This window comes from Trifolium pratense, linkage group LG6 (genome assembly GCF_020283565.1).
Source record: "Trifolium pratense cultivar HEN17-A07 linkage group LG6, ARS_RC_1.1, whole genome shotgun sequence".
In the NCBI taxonomy this organism is placed as follows: Eukaryota; Viridiplantae; Streptophyta; class Magnoliopsida; order Fabales; family Fabaceae; genus Trifolium; species Trifolium pratense.
The window spans coordinates 45,678,627-45,694,391 of NC_060064.1; the positions used below are offsets into that span (position 1 = coordinate 45,678,627).

At 30.5% G+C, this 15,765-nt stretch overlaps 1 protein-coding gene across 1 annotated transcript; it reads left to right on the forward strand.

The window, feature by feature from the left end:
* Positions 1–923: 923 nt before the first annotated feature.
* LOC123892393 (uncharacterized short-chain type dehydrogenase/reductase y4vI-like) lies at positions 924–12,815 on the forward strand. The gene is made up of 10 exons (XM_045942178.1): positions 924–1,097; positions 2,112–2,319; positions 2,410–2,626; positions 3,534–3,646; positions 8,005–8,169; positions 8,655–8,752; positions 9,108–9,315; positions 10,865–11,081; positions 11,157–11,269; positions 12,439–12,815. Exons 1-10 carry the CDS (start codon positions 1,003–1,005, stop codon positions 12,607–12,609), a joined length of 1,605 nt encoding a protein of 534 aa, XP_045798134.1. The 5' UTR covers positions 924–1,002; the 3' UTR covers positions 12,610–12,815.
* The last annotated feature ends 2,950 nt before the right edge of the window (positions 12,816–15,765 follow it).

The following is a 15,765-nucleotide window of genomic DNA, read 5'->3' on the forward strand; positions in this document are numbered from 1 at the left end:
TTTAAATTCTTTAAACAAGTGGTCACAACTCACAAGTTCGATTTTGACTCTTACATATGAAAAAAAATCATTTTAAAGAAGAAAATTCACTTGCCATTCAGCAGAGAATATGAGAATTTATTTTGTATACTTTTTTTTTTTGAATGACAAAGATCTATATATAACGAAAAAAATATCAGTACAAACCAAAAAAAACACCAAAAGAAGAAAAATAAGGATGCATACTAGAGATATACTCCCCAAAAACTACCAAAAAACACAACTACTGAAAATATAAAATAGCACGAAAGAATAGGCGCCACATATCTGGCTACAAAAATCTGAACCAAGACACCTCACAAAGGAAAGAAAAAAAAAAAAAGAAGATAAGACAAATATAAAACTGAGCACCCACCACCAAGAAGCAACGGAACCCACAACCAACAACACACCTGCCGCTATCGGCTCCAGGACAGGATTGATTGCACTCACTAATAGAAGGAGCAGAGATTAACCACTTTCACGATGAAAGTTTAACCTTATCCACCAAAGATTCGATAAAAACCGTTCCTCTCGCAAAAATGACATCATTTCAAGTGTTCGAGATTGCTCAAATTAACAATCACCATAATCTATTTTGTACACTCATTAATGTGAAAACATATCTACTACATAACAAAAGTAAAAAAACCACCAAATTTAATGTGATAAGGGATTTAGAGAGTAATCATGAGATCATAGATTCGATCCTCATCGACTCCGTCGGAAACCAAAAGGTCAAAAAACAGCCCTTGAAATTTCTAGCTCTTGTCCATTACAGTCAACAAAAAAAAATAAAATAAAAAAACAGCCCTTGAAATTTCCAGCTGTGTGGCACACTGTATTTGGCGATAAAGACTGACATTACTACTGTACTACCAGAACTAGAGTTACTCACTATTTTTCTCTCATTATTTCTACATCACAAACATAATCAAGAAACCCATTTCAGTATTCTTTCGTATCCTGCTTTTGCATTTCAAAATGGGTAGTGAAACAAAGTTGAGCAGCTTGAAGGATAAAAGATGGTCACTACATGGTATGACTGCCTTAGTGACAGGAGGAACTAGAGGAATTGGGTATAATTTCGTTATCATAATTATTCTCTTAATGTCATAATTATTCTCTTTTTATAAATTTAGTAACGTACATTAGAGATTTATTTTATATTTTCTCTTTTTAAATTTTTGTTACTAAAATTAAATGTTTTTGAATTTCAATATAGTAAATGAAGTTTGAAGCATGACTAAAATATTTCATTTTTAATAACTTTTATGTGTTTATTCTAAATTAGTTCTTCATCCACAATAGAGGTGGTTTTGGACTATTTTTTTGGTTTGGAATCAAACTATGCATTATTTTTTTAATCTTCTCGTATTTAAGTTGTAACCATATAGATCTTATTTTTATCTCATATTTTTCCATAATTTTATCTTTTAAATGCGATATTATTTTGTTCGTTGTCTTGATACAGTATTTTAGTTTTCCCAATTCACAAATACCTCGTACATATAACTCAAAATTCGTATACCATAACCCAAGAGAGCCACATCAGAAGCACCACGTATTCCTACTTAACATTTTTTTATGGAAGTTAATAAAAAGGACGAATTCTGCGAACGAAATACAAGTTAAGGGATATAAAAAAAATCAATAAATAAGTTAAGTACCAATTGACTAATTTAGCCATATTTGTTTGGCTTAAATTGATGAATCATTTTGTTTAAAAATAAAATAAAATTGATGAATCAGTTTTATCTATATTTCAAATTGTTCATCTATGTTTCATATTTGGAGACATATGAATATTTTGTTCACTTTAATTTTTGTCACCTTTGTAAATATTTTGTTGTTTTATGCCTTTTTAAATGATTTTTTTCTTCATATTATTAACTTGGATAAATTGAATTTGTTTGCATAATGATCATTCATTAACGGTTTTAACCACGTGAAATCTGTTATTTTTTATAGCATTTCTTTTTTGTCAAGTAGTCTAATGGCTAAAAATTCCACCCTTAAGGTGGATAAGTTGAATTGAATTTGTTTGCATAATAATCCCTTATAATTTTTTTTATTTTTCTACTTTGTATTAGGTATGCAATTGTGGAAGAGTTGGCCGAATTTGGAGCAGCTGTGCATATATGCGCCCGCAATGAAGATGATATTAATAAATGTTTGGAAGAATGGAAAAGTAAGGGGTTTAATGTAACAGGATCGGTATGTGATATAATATATCATGATCAACGTGAAAAATTAATGGAAACTGTTTCTTCTATCTTTCACGGAAAGCTCAATATTTTGGTAAAATCAATTTATATTTATTGCCTAATTATTTATTTTGTTAAGTGGTCTTAACATGTACATAATGTTAATTAGTTTGTTTCGTTTCAGATAAACAATGCTGCGAAACCGATGACGAAGAAAATAATAGATTATAGTGATGAAGATATAACAAGTACAATTGGTACCAATTTTGTGTCTGGCTATCATTTGTGTCAACTTGCATATCCACTTCTGAAACAATCTGGATATGGAAGTGTAGTATTTACTTCGTCCGTTGCAGGTTTAAAAGCTATTCCGACTTTATCAGTTTATGCTGCCACAAAAGGTATGTTTGATTTTCTTTAATAATCATTGTTTTCTTTTTAATTTTTTAATTTGAGGAAGGGTGGTTTTTTTTTTTGTTAAATAGCGTGATGGCTAGAAATTTTACTGTTAAGACGGACGTCCTACATATATAATGTAATGTCTCGCAACTAAGTAAGCTCACGTGGACGGAAGGGAGTGTTTTATTAATAAAAGCTGTATTAATGGTTTATTTTAAGATCGTTCTCAAAGTGATCATTATCATCTTAAAGTTAGAAGAATAACTCTTATCGATGAACTAACACTTCAAATAATTGAATTTTTTTAGAACAATAATAATTGAATTTGATACTAAGTTGAAAAAAAATTGAATTTGAGTGAGAAAAAATGTCAGAAAAAAGAAATTCTAATTTGGACTTCTGTAAATTAGTTTAAAGGTAGATTTTTTTTACCATTTTTTATAGGGAATTGCTCTTTGCCCCCTCCCCCTACCTAATTGCTTAAAGCCATCCCAAAATTACTATAATTGCCCTTAAAAATGTTTATCGGGAGTTAAAATTCGGTGGCACTTTACCAGACGATAAAATTCGGTAGGTTAAAATACTCACCTCTTAATTTATAATTTTAACACCTATCGAATTATATATACTGGTAAACATGAATTTTAACACTATTGAATTCTATCATCCGGTAGGCTTAGAACCACTTTTTGTTATTGTTGTTTGTATTTTAATTATTTATTTATATCTTTGTAGTGTGATATATATATTGTATGTATTTTTCGTTATTGCTGGTGATAAAATTAGTATAATAGAAAGGATATATTCTAAATATATTTAAAATGATAAGATTTATCTTTGAACTTTTTTTAAAGGCTATAATTCAATAAATAACATACTGTATATCTGAAAAAATAATTTAATAATTAGGAGCGGTGAATCAATTCACAAAGAACTTGGCGTTAGAATGGGCAAAGGATAATATTCGTGCAAATGCTGTGGCACCTGGACCTGTCAAGACATCACTTTTGGAATCTATCATGGTATGCTTTTAATTTGTTCTTGTAATATATATATATATATATATATATATATATATATATATATATATATATATATATATATATATATATATATATATATATATATATATATATATACTAGTAATTGACCCGTAACGTTACGCCGATATTTTTTTAAGTTTTATTTTGCTAATTAAAATAAAAAAATATATATTTATCAGTGATAGTTTAAACCTTATATGATAGTTAAAATTTGTGTAAGTTATGACTTATATACATATAATTCATGAAATTTGGTATTCAAATTTCAAATTATTCTTTGGTGGGAAATAAAGAGTTGAATATGAGTATGACATATTGGGTAAGTGTATGACAAAGTTGAAAAGATGCAATGACATGTGACAATTGTATTTAATATTTGGCATAAAAAATGGCTCGGTTGACTTGGTTTCAAAAGCAACCAGATTAGTTTTCATGTAACCATGACTTGCCAAAAAGCAACTTTTTCTCTCACAAGTTTACAAAATGGCTTGGTTGGCTCACAATATGGCTTGGTTTGCAGCAATATTAGTTTATTTACACAAATTTTGGACATCAAATACCCTTACTTTAGACACATGGTAGCATTTGAAGCAAGGTTATCTGTGAGTTTTTTTCAAAACAATCAACTTTCTTATATAGATTATATATATATATATATATATATATATATATATATATATATATATATATATATATATATATATATATATATATATATATATATATATAGACACTTCAAGAAATTTGCCATTTAGCGACGGTTCTGCAAGGGTGTCGTGGCGGTTATGAACCGTCGCAAGAGTATATTACGACGGTTGGTGAAAGGTCGTGAATCCTGGCATTGCCAGTACTATATAGCGACGAGTTTCTGAACTGCCGCACAAACCGTCACAATTAGTTTGGCGTTCGGTTTAAATCGTCGCAACATTTGTTTAAACCGTCGCGAAATCGTAGGTGGCGAATTTATTTCACCCTTTTGCGGTTGTTTAGAACCATCACCAGTGTGTTTAATATTGATTTATCGACAGTTTTGAACCATTGCAACTTAGTTTTTTATAAAAAAAAATTATAGTCTTTTTTTTAGCTTATAACTTTTCCTGATTTTTTAATTCTTCTTTTTTTATACTTAAAACTACTAAATTAATTCAAAAAAATCCAAAACTATAATCAACAAAGAAAACATAATTTTAATTAAAATAGTGCTTAAACATATAGTAATTAGAACATGAACATAAAAACCAGAACATATTTATATCCACAAGAACATATTTATATCCATAAGAACACAAACAGTTATAATTCATAAGAGAACTCATAAGAAATCCAAAGTTGAACATATTAAACAATGTAAACTTTTTAAAATAGCATGGCAGCAATATAATCAAAAATAATTAACCTTCAAGTTCAAAGAAAACAATCCCTGATTTATATGCTCAAAGAACACAGTGAGTTCTAAGTTTTGATCAATAAAATTCAAGAATCACATTCTAAAACAATTAAATCACCACTAATGCAAGTTAATGCAAAAAAGATTAACACATAAATGCATAGGCTCTAGACATTTGATATTTCTATTAAAAATGGTGCTTCCTAAAAATAGACATTGCATTCACATTGTTTCAGTCAAAAGAGATATCAAGACACCATCATCTAAAGTCCCTAGTCACTAATTTCACAACAGTTTCTAGTGTTACCCAGTGACAATCCCTGAAGTCTTACTAACTGAATCAGAACTGAATAACAGGGTTTAATTTGCATAAAAATTTCAAAGTAAAATTGGAAATAAAATTTAATCAAATGAACCTGGATTTTGAAGTTTGATTGAATGAACAAAGCTGTAGGACTAATCTGAAGTAGAAGTCACGAATCTGAAGCAAAAGTTTGATTGAATGAACTTTGTTGATTCTCTTTGTGTAGCCGAATATTTGAACGAATCTCGGCGAAAAATGAATCTGAAGCTTGATTGAAGGAGGAAAGAAGCTGAATATTTGAACGAACATTGAAATTTCAAAAACCTAATTACCAAATTTCAAAATCATACTAAATTAAGTGAACCTAATTACCAAATGAACTTGGATTATGAAGATTGAAGCTGAAAGTTGAAGGAATCTGTGAGGTTGAACGAGCTTGAGGTTGAAGACGATTGAAAGTTTGAGTTTGAGCTTGAAGATGGAACGCCGAATCTGTGAGAGTTTGAAGGATTTTGTGGGTTAGTTGAAGGAATCGGTGAGGGATTGAACGATGTTTGAAGAAAGATGGGTTTCGGCGAATTGAAGAACGAATTGAGAAAAAAAGAGCGAATGTGAGTGAGTGAAATCGCGGGAAAAGTAGAAAGAAGTCACGACGATTTCGGCGGAAAGGCCACAAATATCTTAAAACTTTGTTAGCGGTGACAGTTCAATAAACTGTTGCTACTGTTTCGTTGCAAGAGACGATTTTTTTTGTAGTGAGGACTAAGGAGTAGTGGTAATTCTAGCATGTTATTAAAGTTCAACCAATAGGTTTTTTCAAAAATAAAACAAAAAATTCAACCAATAGAATTACCGACGGTTTTTAGTCCGCCGGTTAATTCATTGCTAGAAACTGTAGCAGCGGTTTTAAAACCATCAGAAATGCACGTCGAAATTTTAGCGACGATCTAAAACTGCTGGAAATACAACTTTTTTTTTCCTGTGCTCTGTTGGACATTAGCGGCGGTTTAAAATTGCTGGAAAAGCAACATATATTTTTAATTTTTTTTACGAATATATATGTATTTCATATATATATTTATTGGTTTCCAGATTTTTTTAAAAATTCGTTTCCTTTTAAATTTAAATGTTTATTTAAAATATTTTATTTTCACAAATAATATTATAATCACTTACCAAAAAAAAAATATTATAATCAAATAAAAAAATTATATCTTTTCAGAACAGTTTAATACTAAATTAAACAATGATTCAAATAAGTTTAAATATTACAAATATTAGAAAATAAGTCTTTTTTTAATCTAATTAACAAATAAATCTTAAATTTGAAAGTTTATATCTTAGCAAATGAGAAATTGTAGAGAGAATGAGTATAGGGGAAAGAAATGAGATGAAATCCGGTGGAGAAAGAAGGAGATACATAGAGTAGGGGAAAAGAATTTTCGTTTGAATTTTAGGCGGTTTAGTTTGAATTTTTTCAAAAAATAAATAAAAAATTACCGAGTTCTAAACTGCCGCAAAATTCTCACTGAAATTGTCACCTTGCGTTTCTGGCGGTTTTGGACCGCCGCTAAATGTATATAGCCGTTGTGGCGGTTTCATTTGATTTTCCGGCAATTTTTTCTCTTTAATTTAAAAAAAAAATAATGGCGCCTAAATGTTACCAAAGGTTTGTAAACTGCCACTAAAATCCTTGGAAATTGCACTTTGTTTCCGGAGGTTTTAAACCACAACCGCCGCTAAATGTACCAAAACTGTGAGAGATATTTTATTTAAAATTAAAATTTTCGAGTGCTTTTCCTGCGACGTTTTCCGCTGCAAATGACCAAAAACCGCCAAAAATCTTTTTGTTGAATCAAAACTGCCAGTAACTTTGGCTGGTAATACATGATATTCTTGTAGTGAATGTGATGTCTTTACCAACAGAGTTAAGCTCACGGAGACACAAGTAACTACTATTAATAAGATAATTTAGTGTCTGCTTGGTTCAGCGGAGGGGAGAGAAGGAGAGAGATTTTATTGGAGATTTGGAGGGGACGGGAAAGGAGCGGAGGAGATATTTTAAATTTAATATATATATATTTGGCTCGGAAGAGGGGAGAGGAGGTGAGAAATTTTAATTAAATATCTGTTTGGTTAAGAGGGGAGGGAAGAGATTTTAAATTTGATTTACGTTTTTATCCTTACAAAGTTTTTTAAAATACCCACGGGTCAACCTCGCACCCCGACACATTTTTAAGAGGTTTAGGTGGGGCGAACCAACACAAGACATCAAGTCTAAATCCTCGCCCCAACTCGGGTTAGACGGGTTGGTCCGACGGGTGGGACCCATTTTTGCCACCCTAGTAGTAGAGTTTTACACTTTATGAAAATAACCTTTAAGGGTATTAATGTATAATGGGTTATGTTAACTTGTGCCCTTAGGGCACATGTTAAGCTACCTAAAAATAGAAATATAGCATTTAATGATACAAAGAATTTAATGATTAGATAATTGAATACAGCACAATTTCAATAAATGTTTTCCACATTTAGCTTCTTAACATGTGCCCTTAAGGGCACAAGTTAACATTCTCCATGTATAATAACACGCAATTAATGTACACATTTGCTAGAATCTTTATTATTTACAACTGCTTCTTACAGGATGATTCTGAAGGGGGTGAAGCTATAGCTGGTATAGTATCTGAAACACCTACAGGTCGAATGGGAGAGCCTAAAGAAATATCAGCACTAGTTGCTTTTCTTTGTCTTCCGGCTGCATCACACATCACAGGACAAGTTATAGCTATTGATGGAGGTTATACTTCTTAGATTTATGCTATTGTTGATTTGGAAGACAAATAAAAAAGAATGCAATAAACGTGTACTGTTTATGAGAGTACTATTGTGTTGTAATAATTTTCACATAATATTTTCTTTTATTGTCGTTAAACAACCATCGTAATTTTTTTATTTTAAAATAAAAATATATTAACTTTAAGTTAATATTTTATCTTCAAATGGCTTTATTTCTAAATTTGGTGGTTCCTATGAGGAGCTCTTGCCACCCTTATTTGTGAATTGTGGTGACAAAGCCACGTACGACTTTGGATAATTAAGCTTGTATTTTTTTTTTTTTGTGATAAAAAGTTGGCCATATATATATATATATCAACATATTTTCGACCACACATTTGTACGTAAAATTTGTATTATATCATAATTTTTGTCCCATTATTTGTCGACATTTCTCTTGTCCATATTTATATTGCCGCAAATTTTAAACTCACAAATTATATACTCATTAGCAATAAAAAGAAATGGCAGAAACAAAGTTGAGCAGCGTCAAAGATAAAAGATGGTCACTCCAAGGCATGACAGCCCTAGTGACTGGTGGAACCCGAGGCATAGGGTTAGTTATCTAATTTTTATTTTATTTTTAATGTAAAGTTAATTTTCCATTTTAGCAACAAAAAGAAGGCAAACCGGTCATCACTCACGCTAGGGGTAGGAATTCGTAGTTTGAGTGGTTACTTGATTTCCTTTTTTTTACTTTTTCTGATTTTATCTTGCTTTTATTTTCTTGCTTTTGAACTTGAGAAAATTTTGGCTATGTCCTCCTTTTCTTTCTCTATTTGTATCACTTTTTTTATTTATATATATTTAGGGTGTTACAGATGGTTCACCGTTTACTAACCTTTTACCTAAAAAAAATCCATTTAATTTATTATGTTAATTTTTTTTCTTTTTCATTGTGAATATATCAGGCATGCAATTGTGGAAGAGTTAGCAGAATTTGGAGCAAGTGTGCATATATGTGCAAGAAATCAAGAAGATATTAACAAATGTTTAGAAGAGTGGAAAAGTAAAGGATTTTGTGTGACAGGGTCAACTTGTGATTTACTGTATCGTGACCAACGTGAAAAATTAATGAAAACTATTGCTTCCATCTTCAAAGGAAAACTCAATATTCTAGTAAGATTGCATAATTCAAATTGACATTAAATAAAGCAAAAAGTGTTTTTTATTTTTACGCTAAGAAAAATTGTTTTTGTAATCAAGAATTTATGCTTTTTTTTGGTACAATAATTTATGCTATTAAATGAAATTAAAGTTTATGTGGTGGTTGAAATTATGTGAAAAAGACTTAGGTTTTGATTTTGGTGGATTAATACTTTGCTTGGGGTATTCTGTTTTTTAGTTTATGCTTTTTTGTTTTTTTAGAATTTTCTTATTGCTCTCTTTTTGTATTGTAACTCTTTACATCTTATATTTTTTAATATATTTGTTGGTTTATTAAAAAAAGAATTTATTGAATTAAAATATAACATGGATTTTTTTGTCTGTTTTTTCGGGAGTGGTTATGGTGCATAAGCTTTTTCCTTATGCACCATGCATAAATAATGAAAATTGCTTAACACACCCCCCACATTACTTAGCGCCCCCCCATATACTTAGCGCACCCCAAATCTTCCCGCGCGCCCCCAATTTTTTCTCATGCACCCCCCAAATTTTCTCGCGCGCCCCCCAAAACCATTTTTGTTGTGGAATAGTTTCACATTAGATGTACTTATAATGCCAAAACCATTTTTACCGTCGAATGGTTTTAGAGGGTTGTAATCCAAAACTATTCTGCTTGTGGAATGGTTTTGTGTGTTATTTATGTTGGGGGTGGGGGTGCGCTTAGCAATTTAGGGCACACTAAACAATTTGGGGGGCGCGCTAAGTAAAATGGGGGGCGATAAGCAATTTGGGGGGTGCGCTAAGCAATATGGGGGCGCATTAAGCAAACCGGGGGACGCGCTAAGCAATCTGGGATATTTATGCATGGTGTGCATAAGCATGCACCATAACTTATGTCTGTTTTTTCATAATCAAATGTAGATCGACCCATTAATATAATATATTTCAAGGTCTAAAGTAACTTTTTTTATAGATCGACCCATTAAAAATAGTTCAAATGTGAACACTTGTAATTTTTGGTAAATTAGTTAATTTTATAAGAAAATTGGAAGGGTGTAATAATTTATTAAAGTTTACAAGTAAAAAACTAGATTTAGACTATTTTTTATAGGTTCATACTAAATGCATATATAAAATATGAATAATTTCTACCAAGAAATTTTTTAGATTTTTATACTTTTAGAGATAGACCCAAGTCAATTGTCTTAATCAGTAGCCATGCACTTAGGTCGATTATGTCGAACTATTTCAATGTTGCAGCTTTTGTAACAAAATTTTATGTTGTTCATCATGTTCTTCATCATGCTTTTATCTCGGTCATTCATTCCATTTTTTCTCTCTTCTACACTATTTTTCTTCTTTGTGAATCAACAATCGTTGGATTAAGAAAATGAAAGAAGGTTGGACACATACACAAAGAGCAGGAGGAGAGGATTCAAATCTGAAAAATTGCAACTCAAAAAGAGCAGCAAATTATAAATTTAATGAACTATCATTCTTAATTATGTTATTTTTACTAATTGTTTTCTTTTTTAACAAAGTTATTTTTACTAATTGTTAGGTAAACAATGCTGGGATATTTACTCCTAAATTCATCTTAGATTACACCGATGAAGATATAACAACTACACTTGGTACCAATTTTGTGTCTAGTTATCATTTGTGTCAACTTGCACATCCACTTCTAAAACAATCTGGATATGGAAGTGTAGTATTCATATCCTCAAATTCAAGTCTCAAAGCCTTGCCTTTATGTTCTGTCTATGCAGCCTCTAAAGGTATTTGACTTATCTTCATATATAATATTGAATTGCAATTAGTATTTTAGATGTATATAATAAAATTTTATGTAGGAGCTATAAATCAGTTCACTAAGAACTTAGCATTGGAATGGGCAAAGGATAACATTCGTGCTAATGTTGTGGCACCAGGACCTGTGATGACCATACTTTTGGAGAATGCTTTGGTATGATAAGTTTAGTCCAGTGCATCTTATAAATTGATTGCTTCTAAATTTTTCTTTTTTATATTTATAAATTGGGTTTATCATAATTTTCAAGATGGCTAGGACTATATTAGTAATATATCTCATTGTTGTATTTAAGTCCGAGCATCGGTCAGTTTCGGTCGGGTTCGGGTTGAAAGTCATCAAATCGATAAAAATTGCAATTATTTAATTTGGACCCAATTCCGACTAGCTACATTTTCGGATTGTTCGGATGCCGGATTGTACAGTTGGCGGGTAAAACTGGTCGGTTATTACAGTTAGATTGAAAACTTTGTTTACATTACAACTTTATTATCCTTAAATTCATAATTTTCAAATAGTTCAATACCTAGTACATAATACAACAAATGATAAAAGAACTAAATGAAAAAACAAAGAGGATGGGGAATGGATTCTCTCAAGTGTAATTTACACTTGAGAGAATAAAATGTGGTTTGTTACCATTGATTTTTTGGTTACGGTTTGTTACCATTGATTAAGAGAGAGAAACATATAAAAAATTTAAAAAAATGAATTTAGATGGTGTTAGATTACACTTTATTCTCTCAAGTGTAAATCACACTTGAGAGAATCCATTCCCAAGAGGATGAGATGTAGAAATTAAAATAGATCTAAAATATATATTATTTAAAATAGTCAGGACCGGCCCTGCTCACGGGACTACAAATAAATTCATTTTATGTGAATTAAACTATTTGTAATATTATCACCAAAAAAAAAAACTATCTGTAATATTTTTATTATATCTTGTTCTTTTTGGGTACGTTTGATTTCATAAAAATAGGGTATTGAACTGTATAATATTTATTATACTCTGTTTGATATAAAAATGGTTATGAGACTGAACAAAATAAGTAGCAAGAAATATGACAAAAAAAAAATATGCTTCACTTAACCACAAGACAACTTTTATTTTTAAATAAAAAAATATTATCGTCTTATCTCTCGCATGTACAACTTTATCATGTTATGTAATATCTTGTTCTACCCTGTAGTATTCTTTTTAATACTTATTATTTGTAAATCAAACTGACTGTCTTAATCTTTTATTATATTGCAAGTATTGTGTTATATTTTTGCAAGAATATGCTTATAATTAATCTCAACTATAATTGCTCTTGTTATAGAAATCAACTGTCGGAGTGGATAATGCTGTAGAAGGTATAGTGTCACAAACACCTGATGGCCGTTTTGGTGAACCCAAAGATATGTCAGGATTGGTTGCTTTTCTTTGTCTTCCAGCTTCTTCGCACATAACTGGACAAATTATAGCTGTAGATGGAGGTTTCACTATTTAAGTTTTCTAGCATGATTTCAAACTACACTATATTAGACAAAAGAGTTATCTAGCTAAGGCAATTTTTCCTAAGCTTGAAAACTTTAAAATAATTAGTAGCGGTTGTTTCAAAAGAGTTAGCATTCTAGCCTTCAAACTAGAGGTTAATATTTTTATTGCAATAGTTTGAATTTTATTTATATATATTTATGTTATTTGTTGCCATAATTTTTTTATTTATTTGAATTATAAGGAGTACAAGGGGTATCTATCCCTTACAATTCAAAATCAATCACTTTAAATATATTGTAAACAAGATAAAGGATTGATATACCATTCGGAAAAAGTTAAATTGACATTATTTTCTCGGCCTATAAACCAAAATCACGACATATAAATAATTTGGTCCACTAAAGTAGTAACACTAACAAAAGCTCCTTTAAATAGAATATTATTTCGCATACGCCAAATACTCCACGTCGTCGCCAACTATATTACGTGACGGAAGTGCTTGCTAAATTTTTCCTTTGCAATGTCTCCTAACAAAATGAAATGTTGTTGAATATCTTCCATAGGAATGCAGCTTGTGTCCATCCATCGAAATATGTGAAGCCAAACCTGATTAGGAACTTGGTAATTAAAGAAAATATGTTGTGTGTCTTCCTTCTCCCTAAAACAAAAAACACAGCTCCTCTCATTGTTATTATTGATTATACCTTTGTATAGTTGGTAATTTATCTAATAACAACCTCCAACCAAAAATGCTTACTTTCGATGGAACATTATTCCTCCAAAGTTTCTTCAAAGCTTTCGTCGTTTTTGAATCTATCTCAACCATGTTATTGATGTTATGCAAAGTAGCATAGGTGGATTGAACTGAGAAAAAACCAGCTGTGTTCAGTAAACATAAATCTGCTCCTGCTACTGTGTTTCCAAATTAGTAAGTGGGCCTGTCCAGGCAAGCTTCAATAACCAATTGTTATTATTCCACGTACATGTGTCTGAAATGTTTGCTTGTTGTTGTGCAGATTTTGTGTACAAAGACAAAAATAAAACACGTATAGGTTTCGTGCCTAATCATTTTTCTTTCCAAAAACCAATGTCTTTTCCGTCTCCGAGAATGTTAAGAATACTTACAAAATTACCACCGCATGATTTGTTAGGTCGGGTGGTTACTCCAACTGACTTAAGACGTTTTATATAAAGCTATTTTTGTACTAGTGTGTTTATGAATCAGTGAGCGGGCCATGTCCACGCAAGCTTCCATAACCAATTGTTATTATTCCACGTCCATGTGTCTGAAATGTTCGCTTATTGTTGTGCAGATTTTGCGTACAAAGACGAAAATAAAACACGTATAGGTTTCGTGCCTAACCATTTTTCTTTCCAAAAACCAATGTCTTTTCCGTCTCCGAGAATGTTAAGAATATTTAAAAAATTGCCACCGCATGACTTTTTAGGTCGGGTGGTTACTCCAACTGACTTAAGACGTTTTCTATAAAGCTATTTTTGTACTAGTGTGTTTCCGAATCAGTAAGCGGGCCTGTCCACGCAAGCTTCCATAACCAATTGTTATTATTCCACGTCCGTGTGTCTGAAATGTTTTCTTATTGTTGTGCAGATTTTGCGTACAAAGACGAAAATAAAACACATATAGGTTCCGTGCCTAACCATTTATTTGGACCAACCAAAAGAACGTGACGATGAATTTGCATAACAAAATTATCAGTAAATAGTCCTGACAATCGACCAACTCCCTATATGCACAAAGATTGGACAAAAGATTATCAGCAAAAGTATTAACTATTTTGTACCAAAAATAATAAATTGAACAAAAAAAATTAAAAGGGTAAATAGTGTTATACCCCCTGCAAAATAGGCGAGTTTTGCGTTACCCCCCTGCAAAATATTTTTTTGAGATTACCCCCCTGCAATGTCAAGATTCTTTGCGTTACCCCCTGGCTCAACAAGTGGGCATATGACATGGAAGAATCTTGACGTGGCATGACACATGGAAATTAATTTATTTTTTATTTATTTTTAATTGCCAACTCATTAATTAATGTGGGTTTTTAATTAAAAAAATGAAAAAAAAAACTTAAAAGTTGTTATATTTTTATGAACTTACTTAAAAGAAAGTTTTTTTTTTTACTAAAAGTTGTTATTATATATATATAAAAAAATTCTTATATATATATAATAACTAATAATAGAGTAAGCAAAAAAAAAAAACAAGATGAAAAAAAAACTAATAATAATAATAGTAACCAAAAAACTAATAATAATAATAATAATAATAATAATAATAATAACAATAATAACTAATAATAATAGAGTAACCAAAAAAAAAAACACTGCAATCACATAGTAATGCAAGAACAATCGCTTTGCCCTAACCCCCAAATTGAAATTGAAAACGAAGAACAATCGCTGCATATGAACGGAACGAAAAAAAAAAGTTTCTTTAAATAAAAAAATTTCTTTAAAAAAAAAGTTTCTTTAAAAGAAAGTTTCTTTAAAAAAAAGTTTTTTTTAAAAAAAAAAAATTTCTTTAAAAAAAAAAGATTTCTTTAAAAAAAAAGTTACCGTAAAAAAAAAAGTTTCTTTAAAAAAAAAAGTTTTTTTCATTTTTTTTAATAAAAAAAAAATAATTACTGAGTTGGCAATTAAAAATAAATAAAAAATAAATTAATTTCCACGTGTCATGCCACGTCAAGATTCGTCCATGTCATATGCCCACTTGTTGAGCCAGGGGGTAACGCAAGGAATCTTGACATTGCAGGGGGTAATCTCAAAAAAATATTTTGCAGGGGGTAACGCAAAACTCGCCTATTTTGCAGGGGGGTATGACACTATTTACCCAAATTAAAATGAATAGTAACCCAAAACAACAACAACAATAATAATAATAATAATAATAATAATAATAATAACAACAACAATTAGTACCACACATTAAATGAATGTAAGTGGGTGATGTGGCTAAATGAAAGATTTTTATTAGTTTAAGTGGGTGATGTGGATTAGAGTTTAGATAGTCAATTGGACAACTATATAAGATTTATATATATAGATATCGATTAGTTCTTATTCATTTAAACCTTTCAATCATCCGGAATGAAACACAAGACAACATTAGTAGGAAAAAAATATGCATTGCAAAAAGATATGCAGTAAG

What these genes read in the sequence shown, in the direction of transcription:
- LOC123892393 (XM_045942178.1), top strand. Translation starts at nt 1,003, where the DNA reads ATGGGTAGTGAAACAAAGTTGAGCAGCTTGAAGGATAAAAGATGGTCA. An exon ending in TTGATGGAGGTTATACTTCT is followed by an intron (nt 8,170 to 8,654) that starts TAGATTTATGCT and finishes CATTAGCAATAA; the next exon opens with AAAGAAATGGCAGAAACAAA. An exon ending in AAGGAAAACTCAATATTCTA is followed by an intron (nt 9,316 to 10,864) that starts GTAAGATTGCAT and finishes ACTAATTGTTAG; the next exon opens with GTAAACAATGCTGGGATATT.